Below are 24,531 nucleotides of genomic sequence, written 5' to 3' on the forward strand. Positions count from 1 at the left end.
GCCCAGTCTGCTTAGAGTATCTATAGATGTAGGCTCTTATCAAATGATTTTTATGCAGCTAATGATCATGTGACCTTTCTTCTTTATTATGACGATGGGTTATGACTAGTGATTTCCAAATGTTAAAACCATCTGTGAATCTCTGCAACAAACCCAACTCAGTCATGATGTTTTTTTCTTTTTATAAGCTGCTGATTGTTGGATAATACTCTGAGATTTTTGCGTCTTTGAACATTTTTGGAAATTAGCGTGTGACTTTCTTCTGTTGTACTGTTCTCAAGTTCTGGTTTCAAGATTATGCTAGTTTTACAAAATGAATCCAAGTATTCTATATTTTTCTGTTTCTTGGACTACTTTACATATTACTGAAATACTCTCCTTAAATGAGGTAGAATTTACCAGTGAAGCTTTCTAGGTCTGTCATTTTGGGGAAGGTGTTTGATCATCAATGCAATTTTTCTAACGGCCTGAGACTAGTCAGGTTTGCTATGTCTTCCTGAGTCTCTCTTGGTAAGTTGTATTCCTGTGGGAGTTGTTTGAGTTTTCAAATTTTTGGCAAAGTTTGCAATATCTTTATCTTCATATAGCCTATACCAGAATCAGCAGTGACGTCATCTCTTTCATTCTTGAGATGGGTGATTTCTGCCTTTTTTTTTTTCCAGTGATGAATCACACCACAAACTTGTTAATTTTATTAGTTTTGTTAAAACCAAAATTTCTGGCTTCCTTAATTATATCTGTTTGTGTTGTTCAGTCACTAAGTCGTGTCCAACTCTGCGACCCCATGGACTGCAGCATGCCAGCTGTCCTTCACTATGTCCCGGAGTTTGCTCAAACTCCTGTCCATTGAGTCGGTGATGCCATCCAACCATCTCACCCTCTGTCATCCCCTTCTCCTCCTGTCCTCAATCTTTCCCAGCATCAAGGTCTTTTCCAGTGAGCCAGCTCTTTGCATCAGGTAGCCAAAGTATTGGAGCTTCAGTTTCAGCATCAGTCCTTCCAGGAATATTTAGGAACTTATTTCCTTTAGGATGGACTGGTTGGATTTCCTTGCAGTCCAAGGGACTCTCAAGAGTCTTCTCCAACACCACAGTAAGAAAGCATCAATTGTTTGACGCTCAGCCTTCTTGACGGCCTAACTGTCATATCCATATGTGACTACTGGAAAAACCATAGCCTTGACTATACAGACCTTTGTCAGCAAAATCTATCTCTGCTTTTTAATATGCTATCTAGGGAAGCCTCTCTATATATTTATGTTTATGCTATTTCAGTAATTTCTACTCTTTAAAAATTAATTGGAGGATAATTATTCACAATATTGTGATGGTTTTTGCCATACATCAACATGAATCAGCCATGGGTGCACCTGTATCTCCCCAAATTTCTCTTACCTTTACATCTCCTTAACCTTTGGGGGAATTTCCTTCATTGTCCTGTTTGTAAATGCTCAGCCTTACCTTTTTTTGTACTCACTTAGGCCTACCCATTTTTAAGTATTAATTTAGCTTAATCCTACAAGTTTTGATATATGGTACTTATAGTTCAGTTCAAAATATCTCTTATGAATTCCTCATTGACACACAGATTATTCAGAATAATTCTTTTCTAATATATAAGAATTTTTAATTTTTTGTTAGTTGCTTCTAGCTTAAAGCTAAAGTATGGCCAGAAAACATACTCTGTATAATTTTAATACTTTTAAATTTGTTTAAATTTGGGCTTAGTATAATGTCAATTTTTGTAACTGTTTTACATATGCTTGAAAAGAAGGAATATTCTGTAGTCCTGTGGTGCAATGTTCTAACTATTCATCAGTCGAGCCAATTTTGTTACCTGGTTTGCCCAAATCTTCCATATCCTTCCTGCTTTGTCCAATCAGTTTCTAAAAAAGAAAAACTATGCTAAAACTTCCCAAATATAATTGTAAATTTGAATGTTTCCCTTTTTAGTTCTTTAAATGTTGAGGCTCATCAAGGGGGGGAAAGAATGACTCAAAACCCACAACACTGCCAGTAGGAAAGAAGCCTCCTGCCCGAAACGAGTGAAACAAAAACACCAGCAAAAATAAGATGGTATATTCAAATCTCAGTATATCAACAATAATATTACACAGAAGTGGATTAAGGGCTCCGACTAAAGAATAAAATTTGTCAAGTTGGATTAAAAGACAAAATCCAACAGGAGGCTGTTTACAGAAGCCACATCTAAAACATAAGGACACAAGAGGGTGGAGAGCAAGCCTGGTCCGCCCGCCTGACGAGCTCCTTCCGGAGAGTGGTGATGTCGTGGGGTGTCTCAGGGGGCTAAGGCCCCCCATTCTACCGGACCCTTGGGGGGGGTCATCTGGAGGCTGGGGGGCCCTGCCTTGACCCGCCCAGGTGGGACCTTCCCACTTTCCTGCCTCACAGTGGCCTCGGGCTGACAAGCGGTGGTCGGGACACAGGGGACCCTCATGTGTGCGAGCGCCCGGGGAGGGAAGGTTCTCTGCCCCCCACCTCCTGACCCCGGGAATTCCTGAGTTCACAACAGTCTGTGGTTTCTCCTACCAAACCGACCACATTTCCTCACCAAGTAGATGGAGACAGACACAGGACCAAACTCCTAAACTGCCGACAGGTTTCTCTACCAGATCAGTGGTTCTAGAAGGCTTTTCAATTCATGCCTTGGGAGGGGTGTTGTCCACGTAGCAGTGGATCTGGGGGCGAACACAGCTGCGGCTCGTGGAACCTCCCACCGTTCACTTCATGGCTGGCTTTCCACATTCTTAAAAAAGGACCTGAACTTCTCACAAGGGCCAGCTGGACTGGGAGCTCCCCGGCCTAGGCGGCATCAGGGCACGCACTGTCCTAACTCGGCCGGAGGAAGGCTGTGCATCCCCGAGCAAGCCCCTCGCCCTGTCTGAGCCCGTGTGCTCCTCCGCGCCTGCAGCACAGGGTGGTGCAAAGGCTGGTATTTGCAAAGCCCACAAAAACGAGCCCTAAAATGCCACACGGGCGTGTACGGCAGGCCACCCCCTGACTCCTGCTACGGCGGGTGAGCAAAGGGCCGGACAAGCCCTCCTCCTTCCAGCCCGAGCCCCTGGTCCACAGCGCTGACTCCATCAGACCCTTCCGATGGCTCTGAAACGGCCCAGCGTCACTCCCTACACAGCCTGGAGACAGCTGGATTCATCTTTCTAGGAAGAAGGCCTAGACCTCTTCTGTTCCTTATTCTTCATCAAGTTATGGCTAGCTGTGAAGGCTGCGTGTTTAAACAACCTACTTACATGATCTCATACACCTAGCTTCTGAGACGGTCATCAAGGGACTTGCTCCAGTCCTGGAAACCTTCTAACACTCAGTTTTGATAGTCTGTTTACCCAGAACCTGCCTCTCCTGCCGCTGCCATCAGTGCCTGCTCCTTCCACAGGGACCATGAGCAGCACAGGCCAGGCCCTGCGTGTCCCCAAAAACCCGATTTTAGGGGTACACTGGGCAAACCAGCCAATGGGCCCCCCTTGAGCACTCACTGTGGCTACAGCCCCTCTGGGTCCCAAGCCAGTTCAGGCCTCAGTGCTGCGCCCGGTTCCCTGACAGCACAGCCAGGCAAGGCCTTCCCAGAGTGCATGGACCGTCCCGAGGATTCCTCAGATCAGGTAAGGGCTTGGTGGGGAAAGATCAGGAAAAAAGATGGGAAATGCAGTGATGACAAGCAGGTCACTCCTGATGCCCCAAGTGAGGGGTGGGGCCCAGGGCAGCCTGGTGACCCTGGTGACACTCCCTCCTCCCACCAGGACCAAGACGAGCTCGGTCCCTCATGTGTGTCGGGGGTTGGATTGTGCACTCCCGTCCCCAGATTCACACACTGGAACCCTAACAACCCCAGGACCACAAACGAGACCTGAATTAGAGATGAGGTCTTTACGGAAGCAATCGTGTTAGAGGGAGGGCGTGAGGATGGTGTCCTTAGACAAAAGGGACACTGAGGGGCATGAGCAAAGGGAGAGCGCCCTGGGAACGCGAGGACAGTCAGCGACCAGCCCCGCAGAGGGGCCTAGGGCAGACTTGGAAGGAACCAACTCTGCCGACACCTGCGTCCTGGACCTCTGGCCTCTGAACCGGGAGGATGTAAATGTGTGTTGTTGGAGGCTCCTGGGCTGTGGACTGTCACTACGCGAAGCCAATACGTGCGCCGCTGTCTCCTTTGGAGTCGGCAGGATTCTTCCCCTAACATCGGGCAGACTGCTGGATTCTCCGGAGGAGGCGGGAAGGCAGGAGCCAGCTTGTCCCCAGTACTGGTGACAACCACACAGCCACACTCTGCTGCGGCCCCTCTGAGTGCCTTTCTTCCCCTTGGCAACCACCTTCAGTAACTCAGAATACACACAGGTACTCCCAGCCTCGGCCAGGGGGCGGTGGAGATCTGCCTCAAAGGGAAGCTAAGCCCCGGTGGACCAGGAAGACGGGCAGCACGCTCCCCAGTGCTGAGGTCAGGATGGCAGGTGCCGAGACGAGGTGGTCTCGTGGCCCCTCTGCAGTGGCCCAGGGCACCCCGGGCACATGTGGCGTGCCCGCACATGGCACACACACACATGTGGATGCACACCACCCTCCTGCCCGCCTTGGCGGTTCCAGTGAGAAGGGCCAGAGGGGGAAGCAACATTTAAATGAACCTGAGTCAAGAAGCCAGAGGCATGGTTGGGAAACGCAACCCCCTCAAACGGCGGCCTCCCTGAGCAATGGTCACCCTGGAGTCAGGGGGCCCCTTCACGGCCTCAATGTGGGGAAGGTTCTGCTGGAGGGGGGCGAGGTGGCCGGAGGTGGGGCACCCTCCGTGGGGCTGAGTCCATGAAGGTGGCGGCTGGGGGGTCCCCATGCTGGGTCCCTGAGCTCCCCACCCCACTGTTCACCCTCGAGGGCTCTCTGGAGCCCCACCAACACGCCACCTGGATCCTTGGGCCACCTTGGGATCCTGGGTGGGGCAGCCACCACACCCCTCGGTTCTGCCTCTGCAGTGCCCACTGGAGCAGCCACCTGGGGGGGCGGGGCAGCCGGCAGTGAAAGGGGAGGGGGGCTCTGGCGGGCCTCGGGGTGCCCGAGGGGGTGACGTACAGTCTGCACAGCAGGGCCACTGCAGGCCGAGGAGTGAGGCTGCCAGGGAGGGCTGGAGCCGGTCCCGGGGGGCTCTGCTGAGGGGGTGTCTGGAGGCACCCGACGGAGCCTCCCACTGGATAGGCCCGATGACAGGTCCCCGGCCCTGCAGCCTTCGGCCGGGCCCCCCCGCAGGATCTTCGGTCTCGGCCTGGGGGGGCCCTTGTGCCTCCAGTAGGGCAGGTGTCTGTGGGCAGGGCCGCTGGACAAGCGAGGGCCCCGGGGGAGTCCCTTGGGCCCCGCGCCCGGAGGGCGCCTCCCGAGTCGATCCACCTGGGTCCTCACAGCGGCCACCTCCTGAGCCAGGCCGGCCAGGGCCCCGGCTAGACGGTCCAGCTTCTCCGAGAGGGCGGCGCCCAGGCTGTGGAGCTCCTGTTGCAGGGAAGCCCCACAGGGGCATGGCGGCCGCGGGGAGGTACCGGGTAAGGCCCCAGGGACGGCGGCTGCAGGCGCTGGCTGGGGCACACCCCCAGGAAGGGGCTCCCTGTCGGTCCCGGCTGAAACCAGAGCGGGATGCGGTGAGTGTGTTCAACTGCCAGGACCTTCCCTCCCTTGAGGCCCTCCAGCTGGTGTGTCTGTCACCCTGCCCACTAAGGGAAGGAAGGGTCCTGGTGACTCAGGCTGGGCAGCATGGAAGGCTGCCCACCTAATTCACGGGCAAGATAGATCACAGGCTGGGTCTCCAAAGAAACCAAGCTGGCTTAGGACAGTGGCCTCCCCACCTCCTAGGAAAAGGACTGGTGGGTTCCTATGCTACCTCTGGGCCCAACCGCTGCCTCAGAGCAGCTAATTCTGCCTCTGGAGGGTCAGCGGGCAGGGCCGTGTGCAGTGTCTAGAGAGGGCCCAGGTGTTTCTAGCCGAGAGACAAAGGGGGCCGCATCAGCACCTAGCACTATTTGCTCTTCAGTCCCTAAGTCGTGTCCAACTCTCTGCGACCCCATGGACGGCAGCACACCAGGCTTCCCTGCCTTCACCATCTCCTGAGTAGCTCAAACTCATGTTCACTGAGTCAGTGATGCCGTCCAACCATCTCATCCTCTGTCGTCCCCTTCTCCTGATTTCAATCTTTCTCAGCATCAAGGTCGTAGTCATAAGCAAACCACAGGGGTCCCCACCCCCTCCTGACCTTTACCCTCCCTAATCAAATTACAGACATAGGACTTAAGTTACTTTAAAAAAAAAAAAAAGTCACCTACTCCTTCACCCAAACTTCTCCCGGACCTGGTCTTCACCCGAGGCCAGCCTCATAAGGAAGCCCCGTTACCACCTGGAGCTGCAGGACAGACCTGGTTTCAGCCATGTCTGAGTCCCCAGACCGGCTCCAGCCTGAATCTCCCAGGACCCCCAGGGCTTCAAACAGCAAAAGTGGAGACTGGAGCCCAAGGACTCAAATGCTGCCCAGCCACGTTCTTCAGGAAAGATCTCGGCTAAGGGTCAGCAACGGTGATGCTGTCCCAGGTGTCTTTCTACCCAAGATGGGGCAGTGAGTCCATGGGCCTTGGGCCAGCTCAGCACTCCTAACAAACAGCTGCACTTCCAGCCAGGCCAGGCCCATGACACGCTGGAGCCCCCACTGTAGGCTTCAAGCGTGAGGATCTGGGTGCATGGCCCAGAGTGGACCAGGCACCGAGCCCCGCCCGCCCACCTCTGCTGTAGTCTGGAAGACCTTCCCAGGGTTCGGGGTACAGATGCCTCTCTGGGGACCTCCCCGCCTGGTCACTCACTACTGACCCTCATTATCCCTACCTGTTCTCTAAAGTCCCCTCAAACCCCAACCTTTGATCCTGGATGCATCTATTCAGTGTTTCTTTTGCCTCTAAGAAGTGTCTGCGTCCTTTCATAAAATAGCCAGCTATTCCTATAGGAAAACCCTGAAATGAAATAAGCCAGCTGAAGGGGACTCGACGTGAGGCTCTTCCTACTTAGGACCCAAAGGAGCCTGGAAGGCTGTTCAGAGAAAGCCTACCCCAGGCTGTGGCCCCGGGGGTTCTCACCAGCCCACCCTGCCAAAAGGAACTGAGCAGCGGGGAAGGAGGGAGGGGTGACCGTGCAGACGCTGAGCCCCAGCCGCCCCCCCACCCCGTGCCCGTGGGGCTCCCGATACTTGGGGGGCCGGGGAAGCCCCAGCTCACCTGTCACACCTGGTCTTCCGTCCCCAGGCCCCAGGCCCCTGGACTCTTCACCGGCCGTCGGCTTCCAGGACTGGGGCCCGTGGGCTGAACCAGGAGGCTGGCAGGGCCCAGGCCCCAGTCTTCTTCCCAGCGGACCGGCAGGGCAGGGATGCACAGCGGACCGCGCAGGAAGAGCACAGAGCATTTCTGGTGTGGCCACGCACTGCTTCGCCATGGCCACACTGACGGGGGACACTTGGACATGGCCTAAAGCAAAACGAAACTTTCAAGCACTGGTGAAATGAGACGCGAGAGGGTTACACTGGGCTTACCAGGAAGCCCATCTCTGGTTGAATGGCTGGCTAGGGCCCACGGGCTGAGTGAGGGTGGACATTGTTTCCAGAATCTTCTGCGGCTCTAGCATGAGGCCTCTGGCTCTCCCAGGAGGCTGGAGAGAGCAGATGGAGAGGGCCATGCCCACAGGTCCAGCCCCCGGTGAGGCTCCTCCAGGGACGTGCTAGGGGCCCTGTGGATCCATGCCCGGCCCACTCTGCTGTCTCCTGTCAGGCCCACGGGCAGGAAGGAACATGGGGACCAGCCAGGGCCTGTTCAGAGGTCAAGGACTGGGTGGAGTCACTGGCCTGAGTACAGCAGGGGGGCCCCCTTCCCAGACCTGGCAACCCACCCACCCCTACCTCCTCCGGCGCTGCCCAGGGGGCCAGGCGGTCCCAGGGTCTCCAAGCACACCTCTCTCCAGGGCGAATGGGACCTGCCTCCCACCTTCTCTTCTGCTTTTCCTGCTGGGAATGATCACTGGGTCAGGACTGGACTGAGAAGCAAGGAGGTGTTGATACATATATATATATGTATGCTTAAGTCACTTCAGTTGTGTCCAACTCTGTGTGACCCCATAGACGGCAGCCCACGAGGCTCCCCCGTCCCTGGGATTCTCCAGGCAAAAACACTGGAGTGGGTTGCCAGTTCCTTCTCCAATGAATGAAAGTGAAAAGTGAAAGGGAAGTCGCTCAGTCTTGTCTGACTCTTAGCGACCCCATGGACTGCGGCCCACCAGGCTCCTCCATCCACGGGATTTTCCAGGCAAGAGTGCTGGAGTGGGGTGCCATTGCCTTCTCTGATATATATGTGTGTATATATATATACATACATATATGCATGCATGCATGCTAAATCGCTTCAGTCATGTCTGATTCTTTGCGACTCTATGGACTGTAGCCTGCCAGGCTCCTCTGTTCATGGGATTCTCCAGGCAAGAATACTGGAGTGGGTTGCCATTTCCTTCTCCTATTATATATATCAAGTTTACTGGGCTTCCCTGGTGGCTCAGACAGTAAAGAATCCGCCTGCAATGCACAACACTCGAGTTCAATCCCTGGGTCAGGAAGATCCCTTGGCAGAGGGCATGGCAACCCACTCCAGTACTCTTGCCTGGAGAATCCCATGGACAGAGGAGCCTGGTGGGCTACAGTCCATGAGGTTGCAAGGAGTCAGACACGACTGAGCAATGGACACTTCGACTTTCCAAGTTGATTACCAGGTCTTTAAACACACTCGTTTGACACCCCTGGGGCCCCAGGGGCCTCAACATCTCCACCTTCTTTTCTTGGACTCGGCTCATCCTACAGGGAACTCAAGTGTGACAAAGGCAGAGAGCCTTCTGGCAAGAGTCAGGCCAAGCGATGAGTGGGACTGTCTTTGCACCCATGGCCCTCCTGGGGGACACGCTCCCCTCCTCCAGAGACCCCGGGCTCACCTGCACTGAAATCGCAGCGGTGCCCGGGCTCGCGTCTCCTCGAGCCTTCCCCAGGGCTGCAGCCAGCACGGGGGCTGCCACATTGTGGGGACAGGGTGCCAAGGCCCTTGCTGCTGGGAAGATGGTCCCTCTCTGGCAAAAACAGAGCCGGGGTCAGGGTGGCGCTCACACGCCGAGGCCGGGCTCCTGGTCCCCCTCTCCCCCCAACAAGCTCACCCTGCAGGGGGTGCTGCCAGAGCTCGGGTTCCGGCCTCGGGTCTTCTCCTTCTGAGCTGCTGATGCTCGAGCTGGAGCTGGAGCGTGGGCTGGGGCCCAGGCCAGCCAGGCAGGCAAAGCGCAAGGGCCCCCCAGGCAAGATCCCCTTCAGAGAGTTCTCCAGGCAGTGAAGCGGGGAAGGCTTGGTGGCTGGCCCTAGGCAAATGGCAACCAAAGAGCCCTCTGTCCATGAGCCCAAGGACAGGCCGGAGGGCCTCGGCCTCCATGGGCAGGCACGCAGAGCTGGTCCCCCTCCAGCTCAGCCCCAAACAAGCCCTGGGGGAGCCTGAACAGCATCCCATGGCCACGGGAAGCAGAAGGAAGCAAAGTCAGATGCTGGTCTGGCCCCCAGCCACTCTGGAAGGCCGCAGCAGAAACTTCCAGAAGCTCGGGTTCCGAGTGACCCTGGAGGCCACTAACAGTCTGGTTCCAGCCAGGCTCTGGGTCTCATAAGCCAGGCGGCCCGTTCTACTTGTGTTCACTCAGGACCAGCAGCCTACAGAGAGGCTCAGTCAAGTCCACGGGAGGCCCCCCGGAACAGCGCTTGCCTGGAGGGAGTATGACAAATACCCGCACTTTCTCAATTAGGTCAGGCCTGACCCGCCCACTTCAGCAAATCTAGGCAAGGATTCCGCTGTAAGTTCAACTGAACTGCAGCAGCAGAAAGAGGAGACCCCCACCCCCCAACCTCAACCTCCATCCCCAGGCAACTAGAATTAAGGAAATAACCGGTCCTTCGCCCAGAGAAACCCAGCCTCTGGATGAGAGCAGTGCTTTCCCCACTTGCTTTCAGCACACTTCGGAGCGCTCCAGCCAGCAGGCTTCTGGAGACGCACGCACACACCCTCCAGCCAGCAGTCCAGGAATGGCTGAGACAGTGAAGGAGTGGAGGAATAGGAGGGGAAAGGGAAAGTCTATTCTCTCATCAAAGATTTTACACGGAGGGGAGGAGACACGCGAGCGAGTCCCTAGGCAAGAATCCCGCTCACCGTCTCGAAGCCACCTCCACTGTCCTGGCCTGGCCGCCCCGAGGTCTCTGGGGCCTCGTGGGGAGCAGGTGGGCAGGGCACCAGAGGCAAGGGCCTGCGGGCTGGTCAGTCGGAGGCTCCTGGCGGGCACGTCGCCCCCACGCTGTCCCAGGTGGGCTGGTTCACAGGCCTCGCCCCTCAGTCCTGTTTCAATGAGAAGCCAAGAGGCCCATCAGCTGGGAGCCTTGAGTTAGCACGCAGGCCAGGGAGGCGCTGTTCAGAAGACAAACTCTGGTCCAGGACGTTGGATGACGCTACCGAAGTGGGACACACCCTGGCCCTGCAGATGTTCCCAGGGCCACCCTCATCCTCCAGGATCTCGTTATTTCTGGACCCAGCTACCCAGCCTCCCGGGAGCCCCCACAGCTCAGCGCCATGCCAGAGACCAAGGCCAGCATACAGACACCCTGTTGTCAAGGCCCCAGCTCAGGCCTGGACTCGGAGCAGCACTGGGGGGCTGGGTGTCCAGGCCCACCGCACCCCTCCACCCAGGAGAACAGCGCTATTGGCCTTGTGGCCTCCCACGAACCTCTGGCCAGGCTGCTTCCAGAAGGTTGACTCATCTCAGGCCGGGACGCGGGCCTGCCCACATTACCTTCCATGCCTGCTGCCCAGTTCCTGGGCTCCGCTCGCCGTGGCCCTCCATCTCCAGCTGAGGAGCAGGGCCAGGCAGGCTGCAGCCGGGGCTCAGGTATCTCTCTGAGACAGTTCTCCAGGCCCTGGAGCGGGGAGCTTCCCACTGGGCTTCCTGTGAAAACCCAACACTCACGGTCCTGGCCAGCCAGAGCTCCGTCCTGTGAACCCCAGGAGCCTTGCCCGTGTCCCGGGTCCACTGCAGCTGGGGCCCTGGACCTGTCACACCAGCTCAGGGCACCCAGAGGGAGACCTGGCCCCAGACCCGTGTCAGCCCTGCCTCTGGGTGGCCCTGGGAGAGGCCCCCTCATCTTGACCACCTACACAGAGAAGCCAGTCAGCAGGCCACCGGGCCAGTGACGGGGGAGATGGGCCCTGAGGCTGGAATGTTGTCAGTTATTCACTATTCACATGACTAGCCAAAGAGGGAAAAGGGTACAGATGCAACAGGTGAAGAAGGAGAACATGAATGCATTTCAACTCGAGGATAAAAACACACTGCAGAAATCCTATTTCTAGTGACAGCGCTGGAGAAGCTATAGCCACTACATGAACTGAAATTCTAGATAAAGGAAAAGCCCTCCCCTTCCACATCTCAGCCAAGCTCTTTCCAGAAAAGCATCTTTGCTGATGCGGGTGTCAGGCAGAGAAGGGGAGAAAAGAGAAGCTGCCAGAGGTCCAGGCATCGTGGGGCTGGGACCTCAGTGTCTCGAGAGGAGTCCTGCATGTGGCTTCCCCACGGATGCTGCGGGGTTCTGGGGCAGCACAAGGAGAGCTAGGGGGCGGGGCTGGATGCATCCACAAGGCGGCATGAAGTCGCCTGCTGTTTGGGTGACTCAGAAAACAGGTCTGCCGATAGAGAACACTCGAGAAGGAACCACAGACACTGAGCAGCTGCAGGAGAGGGGGAAGGGGGCCCGTGCAGCGCCGAGGACCCTAAGGCCAAAGGGAAGCGGGAAGACAGGGAGCTCGGTGGAGAAACCGCGAGAGGGATGCTCGCCCACGCAGCATCCCTGAAAGTGCAGGAACCGGCAGCAGGGGTGGCTGGAGAGCAGGGGAGGGAGGCAGACGCCACCGACCCTCTGCAACCTAACCGCAGCTTTTCAACAAGACGAAACGAGCACAGTACCTACTAAAAATTAAAAAGCAAAGTCAGCTGCCTGTTGGGAGCTAAAAGCTCCCCTACCCGAGGGGCTGAGCTGTGGTGGGCGCAGGAACGCGGGCCCCAAGCCCATCCGATGGCCCCGGGGGGCCCAGCACAGTGCCCCGGGGGTGCTTCAGGCCTTTCCACTGACAGAGTGAGGCCAGGACACAAGGTGAGCCCCGGGGAACCGGGTGTCCATGAACAAGGCAGATGGGGAGCCCTGGGATTATTCAAGTGGAGCAAAGGGTTGAGGTCCTGCAAGATCCCCTCACGGAGGGACCCGGGGGAGCACGCACCAAACACACCCTTCCAAGATGGTTTTACACGTTTTCCCTAAGTTGGAGAGTCAGTCAGATGTTACAGACACTGACTTCTTCAAGGCTGGGATAAAGAAGTATTTGATGCTTCTAGTAAGAATGCTTCTAGTAAGAAGCATCAAATGCCTTCTAGAGATCTTAGATGTTGTCCTGCCTCTTCTGAGCCAAGTCACTAAAACAGACCCCCACCCCCCAAAACAAGTCCTGCGTCTGCTCTCTGCGGCCTCTCCAGGCGCGGAAGCCTGGCTTGGACACTGGTCGGGTCGGACACGTGGCGGTGGGCAAGGACGCTCCCCGCCGCCCTTCCCCAGGACCCACTCCCAGCCTCAAGCTGGCCATCTCACCTTTTCCGGGCCGATGCCCCTGGCTGCGCTCAGGGCTCTGGAAATCTAGGTCCCCGTCAGAGCTGCTAGATGATGAGAAGCTGCTGGGGGTGCCTTGGGAGCCCAGGGGCAGGGCCGGGCTGTCTCTCATGCAGCCCTGCAGGCCCAGAGCCGGGAGAGGCCCTATGACCACCTCTGTGGGGAAACGGCACAGCTGGCATCGAGGGGAAACCACGGGCCAAGAGATCCCCTGGGCGCTGGGCTGCGGACAGGCGCCCCGCCCCGCCCCAACGCCTCTCCCGTGCGATCTCCCCTAAGGTTAGGGTGCTCATGGCCCTGATTAAAATCCAGTAGCTTGTTAACCCACATAAACCCAACTGCTGGCCTCAGGGGCCTAGAGGGTCAGTGAAGCTCTCAGAGGTGGCAGGGAGCAGAGTTTAACTGGCTTCCACCCAACACAGGGGTTGTTGGGGGGCAGGCATGAGAAGGGGCTGGGAGACAGGGGCATGTGTGCCCCCCGCTTTAGCCTGGGATGAGGAGGGGGACCTAATGGCATCCTCAGCATTCCCCCCACCGACCCCCTTCCGTGCACAAGGACAAACGCCACCCTGAGCCCATGGTGCGGGCTACCTTTGCTGTGTGGTCCGAGGCGCGGCAGCTCGGGCCTCTGAGACCCGGGGTCTCCTGGCTGGGGGCTCCGGGACCAAGAGCTGGCCGGTGGCTGGGGAGGCAACGACCCACTCAGGGGAATGCCCCTCAGACAGGCCTCCAGGGCTTCCAGGGGTGAGCTCGAGGCGCTGCCGGCTGGGACGGGGAGATGGCCCGTCACCATCTCTGGCCCATCTCCCCCGCCCCGGCCCAGCCCCGGCTGACTGCCCGGCCTGCCTGCCTTCCTCAGGGGTGGTGAGTCCCACACCAGGCGTGGGGCCTGCCAGGCAGGACGCCCTTCCCTCAGGGCCGGCTCCCATCAGCTCTCTGCTCCCCAGTCTGGAAGAGTGATGCCAGCCAGCTGTACCCAGGCCCAGGGGTGGGTGGAGAGAGAGCCACACGCAGTGGGCAGCTTCCTGACACTTGGGGATTCTCTGCAAAACCAAGGCCCTTCTAATGGAAGGCTCCCTGGGCAAGGGCCTGGGTTAAGGAGGATGGAGATTAAGGGATGGGACGAACCACTTGGAACCCTGGAGAAGGAAATGGCAACCCACTCCAGTATTCTTGCCTGGAAAATCCCATGGACAGAGGAGCCTGGCGGGCTACAGTCCATGGAGTCACAAGAGTCGGACACGACTTAGCGACTAAACCACCACCACCACCACCACCACCTCTTGGGAAGGATGCCCAGGTGGACGCCTCTGTCCACGCATGAGACACCCAGGTGCCCCTTCCCTGTGGGCTGGCAGAACCTTGTTGGGGGCCTGAGAACCCCACCCGGGAGGACTTGAGCAGATGAGCCCAGGCCTCACCTTGAGCTGCAGGGCCCCAGCTGGGCACCCGGACCTGGGTGGGGGCAATGTCTTTGACATTCCTGGGGCTGCTGGCGGCAGAGGGGCCGTGGGGCTGCTTGCTGAGCTGACAGGATGTGGGCTCCAGGGGTCCCTGGGGCCAGCTGTCCTCCACCTTCACTGCAGAGAGCATGCTGCCGGCTCCAGGCCCAGGCCCCGGAGGAGGAGTCTGGAGGGGTCGGAGTCCTGTGGGAAGTCACTCATGAAGTCTCTATAGGGTCAGGATGGGGTTTCCATAGCCCCCAGCTTCCACAGCCATCTCAGCTCCAAGACAGTCACTGCCCAACCATCAGCAGATGGACCAAATCCCACCTCCACGTCTAGAGGTTTCTACCGAGGGGTGATGCCAAACCAGCCCACCCCAGGAGCACTGAGTCAGGGTCCTGCTTCCGAGGCCAGCAGCCAAACGACTCTCAAGAGTTCTGGAACACCAACAACCCATGGTGAACCCAAACGATCACAAGAACCCCCGCATCAGAACGAGCCCCGGAATGTGCACTGCCCAGAGCTCTGCCTTCTGCTTTTTGTCTCTCCCTCCCAGCGATTCCCTCCTTCCTTTTGGAACCCTCAGCTCCTACTATAAGAGCCAATCTGGAACGTTTTCACATTGATGCACCTCCCACAAGCCCAGCTCCTTCTATAGCGTGAGCCCCAACGTTTGGCCACGCCAGCCAACACACTGACATGCGGGCCCGAGTGTCTGGTGGTAGAAGGTCTGCTTAGAGCAGAGAAAGGAAACAAGCGATGCCCAGGGGCTCCCTGCCCAGCCAGCGGCCTTTACCTCCAGAATTCCTTTTCCAGGCCCCTGGGTCCTCCTGCAGCCGTGGGTCACTGGCTCCTAAGGGGCTGGGATGCCTGTCCCGAGCCTCGGGGATCTCCTTCAGACAGTTCAGCAGGCTCTGGAGGGGACAATCTCCCGAGGCTGCCTCTGTCTTCACTACAGGAAAAAAGGAACACGCGTCCCCCTAACCCAGTGACCTCAGTCTTGGTGACAACAACTGAAAGAGGGATCAATTAAAGGTCCAAGGCCAGAAACCCAGGGATGTGGGTCTTCTTGCAACTCACTCAGCCTTGCGCGGGGCCACTGTCTTCTTAGCGCTTGGTTTAAAAATGCCTGGCTACACCTCCCAGAGCTGGCTGGGTAAAAGGAAGATGAGGTTCTGCTCTGAGAACAAATGAAGGAAGTGGGTGGCCTGGCTCACTACTTGGAAATGGTTCTCTTGGCCTTGAGCAGGATTTAATTTGAGGACGCCCAAGCGTTTTACAAACACTTATGCACACATCATTAGTGTGCCTAAGCCTCAGGACAGTCCTCTAAGGTAAGAACAGTTACCCTTTTTACAGATGGGAAACCGAGGCTCGAAGCCTCAAGGAGCTTTTCTCATTCTGCCCGGCTACCAAGCTTCAGAGTTCAGGGCTGGGGCTCCAGTCCCCACCATATCACCCCCATCCCCAAAGCCCATCCCAGGGATCCCGCATAGTGTCAACAAGAAGTACCCCTCAGCCTCTTATTCTCAGATGTCCCACCTTAGGATGAGTCAAGAACCCATAAGAATCCAGGGCAAAATCTATTTCTGGTTTTCTTCTACAAGTTGATTATGCTGACCACGCTGTTCCCTTAACACAGCCATCTGGCTCCAGAAATGTGACACTAGAGATACTGGAGCAGCCAAGCTGGCAAGTATCCTTAGGGAAGACGTCATATTTTACAGAGAAGTATCTACAGAGAGCAACTGGAGCTCTCCACAGGCTCAGAAACCTTGGCCCAAGGAGACAGGTCCGCAGGGACTCACCGGCCCAGGGCGGGCCCCCAGGCCCCAGCTCTGCCCTGGTCAGCTGGGAGGCACCCAGGCTGGGGGCAGGTGGCGGTGGCGAGCTCCGTGGTCCCTCGGGGCCCTGGGGCCCAGGCTCGAGGATCTCCTTCAGGCAGTTGATGAGGCCTTGCAAGGGGCTGTGCCCAGGAGAGATGCTCACAGCTCCTGCAAGGCCAGCTGCGGTCAGGTTTCCCACCCATGACCACAGGGATGCCATCTGCCAGGTAGGACCATCAGGAGGCCCCAGGTGAGGGCCACATGATGCCTCCCCACCTGCCCCCCATCCTCAGCCCCACCCTCAGGAAAGCTGGCCCCTCACCTGCCCCCAGGGTCCCTCTCTCCGGATTCCTGCGGCTCTTGCTACTGCCCTGACTGCAGGTGGCGGGGCTGGGCTCCCGGCCAGGGGCTCCTGGGCTCCCCTCCTCCACAGGCCTTGGCTTGTCGGCAGTTTCTGTTGCAGCAGAGACAGGCAGGCCTTTCCAGCCCAGGCTCCAGACCCTGAGAAATTGCCCCTCCCCAACACACACACAGAGGATGGGCCTCCCCAGCTTTTAACTGCTCCCCGAGGGACAGCTGAGTCCTGGGAACTCGGTGGCTCAGCCAGCTACGACGGGCTTGTTCCCAGAGTCCATCCTAAGGTGCAGGGTCCTTCCCCATTTCCTTCCGGTGTGAATGTAAGCACAAGACTGCTCGCCCCGGGGACCCTCCCGTGAGGGTCTCTGATTGCCTCCTCAAGTCAGGCCCCAGCCTTGCACTCAACATTTCTCAAAGCTGGACATGTGGGACTCCAGAGCAAAGGTGCCAGCTGATGCCTGAAACTACGAGCTAAGTGGGGCATGCTTTTCTTTTTTTTGGTGGCCACCGGCATGTGGAATCTTAGTTCCCTGACCAGGGATTGAACCCACGCCCTCTCCATTGGAAGAACGGAGTCTTAACCACTGGACCACCAGGGTTAAGCCCCTGCTGCTGCTGCTGCTAAGTCACTTCAGTCGTGTCCGACTCTGTGTGACCCCATAGACGCCAACCCACCAGGCTCCCCCGTCCCTGGGATTCTCCAGGCAAGAACACTGGAGTGGGTCGCCATTTCCTTCTCCAATGCATGAAAGCACTGGCTATTTTATGCCATATTAATTTAAAACAGTTTAGATAAAAATAGACATTTAGACAAATGTAAAATCTGCAAGCATTTTAAAAATAAACTGAGACCCAGAGAAATTCCAAAGGCCAGCCTTGTCTTGCCCCGCTGTTAGGGCTGCCCTGACGAGAGGTCTGAGAGTCAGGTCCGCAGACACGCTGCACACAGCACTCCATGAGTGAGGCTGAGCATCCTGAATCCTCTCTGGTCCCCAGACAGAGGCCAGCACCAGGCCTGCTCCGCACCTCCCCCAACTCCGCCCCACTGAGGAGCTGGACCCAGGTATAAAGGAAACCAAGTCCTGGAAAAAAATCAAGAGGGTGTGGGCCCCCTGCACTGAGTCCTACTCACTGATGGGAAGGGGACTCCCCGGCCCCCCGGCTCCGGGGGTGCTGCTGGACGAGCTGCCGCTGGGCGTGGCGGCCAGGCCAAGCAGGCCCACGGGTGTATCTGGAAGGCAGCGGAGCAGGTCTCGAAGAGGGCACGTGTCCTCCGTCACAGCTGCTGAGGGGGGTGCGGGGTACTGGAATTAAGCCTGGCAGGAGGTACAATGCCCCGACACTGCCCCATGCTGGCCCTTCCTTGCCATGTTCCACTAACAACGACCAGGATGTCAGTAACCTCTGCCTTGCCATCCCTGGGGTCCGAGATGTGGATTCAGTCTGTGGCCTTGTTCTGATAAGATCGTCCCCAGCTGACCATCAGCTGAGGGGACGCAAAGAAACCCTGCAGGCTGGGGCTGGGGGGAGAAACTTCTGGGGAGGCGGGAGAGCCTTGCAAGCTTGGGGGAGGAAGAAGTCTGGTAAGACGGGGAGAGCACAGGCTGTGGGGGACTCGGCCGCTGGGCACTCATCTACACAACAGGGACGGCCTCATCCGCCACTGTAGGGCAGGACGCGACGGGGGCCCCAAGGGCGTGGATGAAGCCGGGTCGAAACCACTAGAGAAAGTCAGAGGCCACAGTCTCTCCCCCGTCCATGTCCTCTCAGGGGACCGGCCTGCCACCCGGGCATTCACATTAATGGGTAATTCCACCCAGGGGCCAGGCGGGCAGCTTGAACTCATCTGTGGGACGCAGCGGGGCCCGCCGTCAGACTCACCCTGGGAGCTCACAGCCACCCCATCCAGGCTGGCTCCCCCACTACTCTCGGGGCTGCCTTCCCCGAACAGGAACTCGGGGATCTCCTGCACGAGCTGCACCAGGGCGCTGAGGTGCAGGCTGTGCTGGGGGGTTCCTCCTGCCAAGAGACCACAGTGAACTCCCGCCCCCTCCCCCAACATCAGTCGGCACGTGCTGCGTCTCACGTAATCCTCCCACCACGGGAGGGGCTGCAAAGGAGACACTGATGTCCACAAACAAAGAGAACCTGGGTTCAAGGCAGGTGCCCCGCGCGTGGGCGCAGCAGGACCAAGACGCTGGGGGCTGTGGGTAACAGAGCTCCTCTCTGCTCTGTCCCTCAGTCCCTGTTGGGCCATGGAGGGGACACCAAGGGAGGACTGCCTCCCCATCTCCAGCCACCATCCGGACTCCTGCCTCTCCTGCCAACCCCTGGACCACATCCACCTCCCCCCCGAGCTCTCTGGACCTTCAAGGGCTGCAACTGGCTCTGCTTGGGTGGCCGGGGAGGGGGCCTGAGGGGCAAAGACTCTCCCAGGGTGAGCCCAGGCTGCTTCTGAGCGCTTCACACAATGAGCAACAGTATACCAGGTTCCTGGTCCAGAGGGGTCGGGGTGAAAGGTCAGGAAGGGGTGAGTGTGGCAAGGTGGGGAGTGCTGAGGTCACAGTATCCTGTACGGAATGAATCCAGGGGCCGAGGACCACGCGGTGGGAAGGGACATGAGTGAGTCCACCCGGGGCCCAGGCGACCCAGGGGGTCCAGGACCCCGCCCCGAGGGGCTCTCATCCGCACAGATTACTCACCCAGGGGGCCTCCTCCCTGGGGTGGCTCCTGCCGGTCTCCAGCACGGCTCCGGGCCCCGACAGCTCCTCCAGGCTCTGAGGGAGATAGGAAGGCCGAGAGGGGGAGCGGCTCCGCCGTCCCTGGGGAAGAAAAGAGGGACCGTCCCTGGGAGTGGAAGCCGGCCTCCACCCTTCTACATCATCACACCAGAGGCCCAGGCACCCAGACATCCAGGCACCTATGTACATGTGTGTACGTGCATTACATGTCTATCCATGTGACTTTCCAAATCCCATGTACATGTGTATACACGTCTATCTGTGTGACCACCCAAACTCCATGTACATGTGTGTACATGTGACCACCCAAACCCTGTGTACATGTGTACACACACGTCTGTGTGATCACCCAAACCCCATGTATATGCATGTACATGTCTATCCATGTGACCACCCAAACTCCATGTACACGTGTGTACGTGACCACCCAATCCCTGTGTGCATGTGTACACGAGTGTGTTCGTATGACATCCCAAACCTGTGTACATGTGTGTACATATGTGTGTCTGTGTGACCACCCAAACCCCAGGGACCGTCAGAACTTCCAAGACCAGTGCCATTGTGCCAGCTGTTTGGCACCCCCACCAAATCACACCCAGACCCTTGGTACTGTCCACAGTAACAATGGCATGAAAGACCCGAGAGGCGCCCCCAGCTCAGCGCCGGCTCTCTGATGCCACCTTGCTGTGTGAACGAAGACTAAGGCCCCACAAGACACCTGAGCTCCCGGGCAACCCTGGACCCTCGAGTTGCTGCGCCGGCACCCTCCCACCCGACAACGGCCCTGCTCCTCACCCAGGGAGGCCAGGGTGTCGTAGTTCTCCCGCATCACGTCCAGGTAGAGCGCCCTCTGGCCCTCCCCAAGCAGCCGCCACTCGTCCTCGGAGAACCGCACGGCCAGGTCCTGGAAGGCGATCGACACCTGTGGGCACAACCTCAGGGCAGTTGGCTTGTTCCCTCCCAGCAAGGCTGCCCAGGAGTGGTCCTCGGCGTGCTGACCCAGCCCGCATCCCCTGGTGGACACGGCGTGGGCACCTGACACGTGGAAACAGGCAAAGGGGCAACGGGACAAGAGATGTGTTCCCAAAAAGGCATGCTGATGTCTTCACCCCAGTAGCCGAGAATGTGGCCTTATTCAAAACTAGGGTCGCTGTAGATGAAATTAGTTAAGCTAAGGTCATAATGGACTAAGGTAGGTCTTTAATTCAATACCTGGAGAAGGAAATGGCAACCCACTCCAATACTCTTGCCTGGACAATTCCTTTGGATGGAGGAGCCTGGTAGGCTACAGTCCATAGGGTCGCAAAGAGTGGGACATGATTGAGCAACTTCACTTTCATTTTCTTTCACTTTAATCCAGTATGACTGGTGTCTTTCTAAGAAGAGGAGCACAGACAGACCCACAGGGAGGAAAAATCCACGTGACCAGGGAGGCAGGAGTGATGGGGCCACAAGTCAAGGAATCCCCAGGGCCACCAGATGCTGGAAGAGGAAGGCAGGATCCTGTCCTAGAGTCTTCAGAGAGGGCATGGGCTCGCCAACATTCTGATTTTGGACTTCTCCCCTCTTGCACTGTGAGAGATTAAATTTGTTGTTTAAGCCCCCACCCCCGCTTTGTGAAAGTACTTTCATGGCAATCCAGGGAAGCTAATACAGAGAGTCTCGTGGCCTGCAGCTCGGGCCCAAGAAAACGTCGACTCCAGGATGGGAACTCCAGCCAGCCCTGAATTCACCATGCTATAACAGGTTTTTTAAGATGGTGATGGAGGAGACAGGATGGCTCTTGAGTACAAATAAATGATAAATAAATACAAATAAATGTGTGTGTGTGTGTTAGTCGCTCAGTCATGTCCACCTCTTTATGACTCCATGGACTGAAGCCCACCAGGCTCCTCTGGGCGTGGAATTCTCCAGGCAAGAATATTGAAGTGGGTTGTCATTTTCTTCTCCAGGGGATCTTCCCAATCACTGAATATTCACTGGAAGGACTGAAGCTGAAGCTGAAGCTCCAACACTTTGGCCACCCAATGTCAAGAGTCACTCATTAGAAAAGACCCCAATGCAGAGAAAGATTGAGGGCAGGAGAAGAAGGGGGCAACGGAATGAGATGGTTGGATGGCATCACCGACTCACTGGACACGACTTTGAGCAAATTCCAGGAGATAGTGAAGGACAGGGCAGCCTAGTGTGCTGCAGTCCATGGGGTCGCAGAGTTGGACACGACTTAGCAACTGAACAACAGCTCCTGCATTGCAGGCAGATTCTTTACCATCTGAGCCACCAGGGAAGCCACTGCTAAATGGCTGAGTTTAATAGCACGGCCCTGGCTGTAGCAGCAGGCGGGGAACCCAGCAGAGCTGAGTGGTGATTCTGTTGACCAGCTAATTCATGCCAACAGATAGCTTCTCTACTTAGCAAACCAGGTAAAAAATACTCTGTGTCCTTATCTTCTCCCATCAGAGTTTACTACCTAACCACTGAAAACACAAAAGAGCTTTTAGGTTCAAATAAGGTTCACAGTTCCCTTTATTGAGGACTGAATTTCTCACCTGATCTTAGATCGACTAAATCACAATGGTGTTCAGTGCTTTCAGAACCCAGAAGCTGACATCTTCAAGCTTCCCAGATGATTCTGACACATTCTAAGTTTAGAATCAGAGTGCTGGGGAAGAGCTGCTGTCCAGTTACTGGCTCAAGACTTGGGTAGACCTGCCTGGGCTGCCAGAAATGAAAACTACTCCGGTAAACGGGACCCTCTCCTCCCCGCAGGGGAGAGCTGTCCACTATAGCATGTCTGTGAACTAGAACTCACCGACAACTGCAGAATACCTTTACAGGGTAGTGAACATTTAGTGCCAACTTCTAGGCTCACACGGTGAAGAAGCTGTCTGCAATGCAGGAGCCGCAGGGAGATGTGGGTTCAATCCCTGAGTCGGGAAGATCCCCCAGGGAAGGGAATGGCCACCCACTCCAGTATTCTTGCCTGGAGAATCCCATGGACAGAGGAGCCTGGCAGGCTACAGTCTACAGGGTTGCAAAGGGTTGGATACCACTGAGTGACTAACTCATTCATTTTTTTTTTTTTCCATTTACAATAGGGGGCTCTTCAATTTCTACTTGAATACCCATAGCAACTATGGGGGCTCACCACAGTCCTATGGCTGGCCTAATCTGGCATTAAGAAGTTCTGGGACACAAACAAGCAGAGTGTGGAGGTTTGAGCTTACCCCAGGAGCCAGGTGGCTGGAATTCCAATCCCTGCTTTGCTTCCATTTAGCTCTGGGCCCAGTAAACTCATCTATAAAAGGAGGATCATAAGAACCTCTCTCATAGGGATGTTGTGAAGAGTAAATGAATTACTGTGAGAAAAGTGCTCAGAACAAATGCTGGGATGTGGTTAAGTGCTATGATTCCTGCTCTTGCAGCCAAATCTGTCTGCCTCACATCCACTGGCAGGTCACAGTCGGCCACCTCACACACCACTCCTGACCCCAAACGCCTCTTTGTCTCCTGGCTAAATATACCAGCTCTTTTAGACATCCGGAAGAGATGGTTTCCAGGCCACTCGCCACCTCAGCCAGAAGATAAACTCTTGTCCAACAAAGTTGGGAACAGGAACTGACTGTGGCCAGGGTAAGTGGGTCCATCAGTAGCAGCCCCCACCCAGAAAAAACAGAGGAGTGTGTGTGTGTGTGTGTGTGTGTGTGCACGTGCACAAAAAAGGTAGGGAGCAAGCACAATGTGCAAACCTTCAGGCCACAGACTTGGCCTGCGGGTCCTTCCCAGGGCAAACCCACTTTCCTGGCGTGTTTCAGGCTCAGCCCTGAGCCCTGCTGCCCCCACCTGTGGGCTGTGCTCCCACAGCCCCTGGGCATTTGGGAGTCACGTTAGGCAGGAAGACAGGAGGCGCACCCTGTTCCTCTCCATCTGACTGTGACCTACTAGCCCCCAAGGCCACGGCCAGGCCCTTTTCCATGAAGACACACAGCGTAAGGACACACCCCAGGACACTGGATCTGAACGATCAGTGATCCAACCCCTCGCTGTATAGAGAAGGAAACTGCGGTCGGAGGAGGCCTGAACATGGGGCCCATGGGCACATCTGAGCAGAGACGGGGGTGATGGTGGAGGGTGTCCGGCTTCCTAACTGTACGGCCAGATCTGAAAAGGAGACTGCCCCTGCTCCCACAGCAGCCAATCTGCCTGTTGTTGTTGTTCAGTCACTCAGTCGTGTCCAACTCTTTGCAACCCATGGACTGCAGCACACCAGGCTTATCTGTCCTTTGCCATTTCCCGGAGTTTGTTCACACTCACGTCTATTGAGTTGATGATGCCATCCAACCATTTCATCCTCTGTAGCCCTGGCTTCTCGTTTTTTCCCAGGAGCTTGTGGGGCATTAACGCCATCAAGGTCTTGGCAAAGTGATGCTCTGCCTGGCCACAGACTGCCCTAGCCCCTCATCACCACCCGCTCCTGGGCCCTCAAACCATGGAGTTGGCAGTTGCCTGAGGTTGGCCCAAGCTAATGAGCCACAATTACAGAGCTGGCTCCAGGCTCCCCCAAAAGGACGTCCAGCAACTCCCCACTGGTATCCTCAGGTTTCCTAGCACCTTCACAGCCCTGCACACAACTTGCACCCGACACACTGGTCCCAGGCTATGACAGATGGGGCTCCCCCTGTAGCTCTCTCACCTAATGGCTAAAAACCTGGGGCCCTGTTCATGCCCTCCCCCAGCCGGGACCCCAGGATCCTACCAAGAAGGAAAGTGCCCAGATTTACTCTTTCTCCTTGGGCCTCCATGCCCATCGCTCCCAGGATAATTTTTAAAAGCCACGCCAAGACAGTGTGAGGCTTAACCCAAAGGAGTTTCCAAAGATGGAGCTCCGGCTCCAAGTCCCTTACACGGAGGGGACGGGGAGAAGGGAAGAGGAGGGGTCCCAGATCCTGGACTTCCCTGCACCAAATCCTGCGCACCCCAACCCCCCACGCACCTCGCCCGGCCAAAGTTAGCGGGTCCCAGGCTCGCCCCCCGCCCTCGAGGCCCGCACAGCGTCGCACAGGGCAGGCCCGGCCAAGGCGATCGTCTGTCCTCCCCGGCTGCCGGCGGGGTCCCGGCTCGCGCGGCGCTGTCCTGGCTTGCCTTACCTGGCCCGCCATCCCGGACTCAGTCTCTGCTCCCGACTTCCGGCACGGCGGGGGGAGCACTCGCTCCGTCAGCGATCTAGGTCGGCGCAGGAGGAAATCGGGCCCCGGGGAGCGGGCCGCAGGGGAGGGGGCAGGGGTAGGTGGGCGTCCGAAGCAGCCCAGAGCACCGCATCCCAGGAGAGTGGGACCAGCCCCCGCGGCCCTCCGGGCGCAGGCGCGAACTACATTTCCCAGAAGGCGCCGCCTAGCCGGCCAGGAAGGC

At 57.0% G+C, this 24,531-nt stretch overlaps 1 protein-coding gene across 16 annotated transcripts; it reads right to left on the minus strand.

The window, feature by feature from the left end:
- Positions 1–2,063: 2,063 nt before the first annotated feature.
- Positions 2,064–24,504, minus strand: KRABD3 (KRAB domain containing 3). 16 transcript variants are annotated; one of them, XM_086394946.1, is made up of 20 exons: positions 24,270–24,504; positions 22,350–22,420; positions 19,918–20,044; positions 19,084–19,203; positions 18,263–18,400; positions 17,514–17,666; positions 16,347–16,478; positions 16,007–16,192; positions 15,279–15,350; positions 14,995–15,150; positions 14,175–14,399; positions 13,345–13,518; positions 12,736–12,909; positions 10,827–11,045; positions 10,259–10,441; positions 9,231–9,425; positions 9,015–9,146; positions 7,939–8,043; positions 7,265–7,510; positions 2,064–5,629 (listed from the first exon to the last, which is right to left on the minus strand). In XM_086394946.1, exons 3-20 carry the CDS (start codon positions 19,949–19,951, stop codon positions 4,749–4,751), a joined length of 3,525 nt encoding a protein of 1,174 aa, XP_086251072.1. In that variant the 5' UTR covers positions 19,952–20,044; positions 22,350–22,420; positions 24,270–24,504; the 3' UTR covers positions 2,064–4,748. The 16 variants fall into 16 exon arrangements, with proteins under 16 accessions (XP_086251072.1, XP_086251059.1, XP_086251055.1 ...); XM_086394933.1 differs by lacking the exon at positions 22,350–22,420 and having other exon boundaries at positions 19,918–20,026; XM_086394929.1 differs by lacking the exon at positions 22,350–22,420.
- Positions 24,505–24,531: the final 27 nt, after the last annotated feature.

The sequence above is a fragment of the Bos grunniens genome, chromosome 4, assembly GCF_055505025.1.
Source record: "Bos grunniens cultivar Pamir isolate PY7600 chromosome 4, Bosgru_T2T1.0, whole genome shotgun sequence".
Lineage (NCBI taxonomy): Eukaryota > Metazoa > Chordata > Mammalia > Artiodactyla > Bovidae > Bos > Bos grunniens.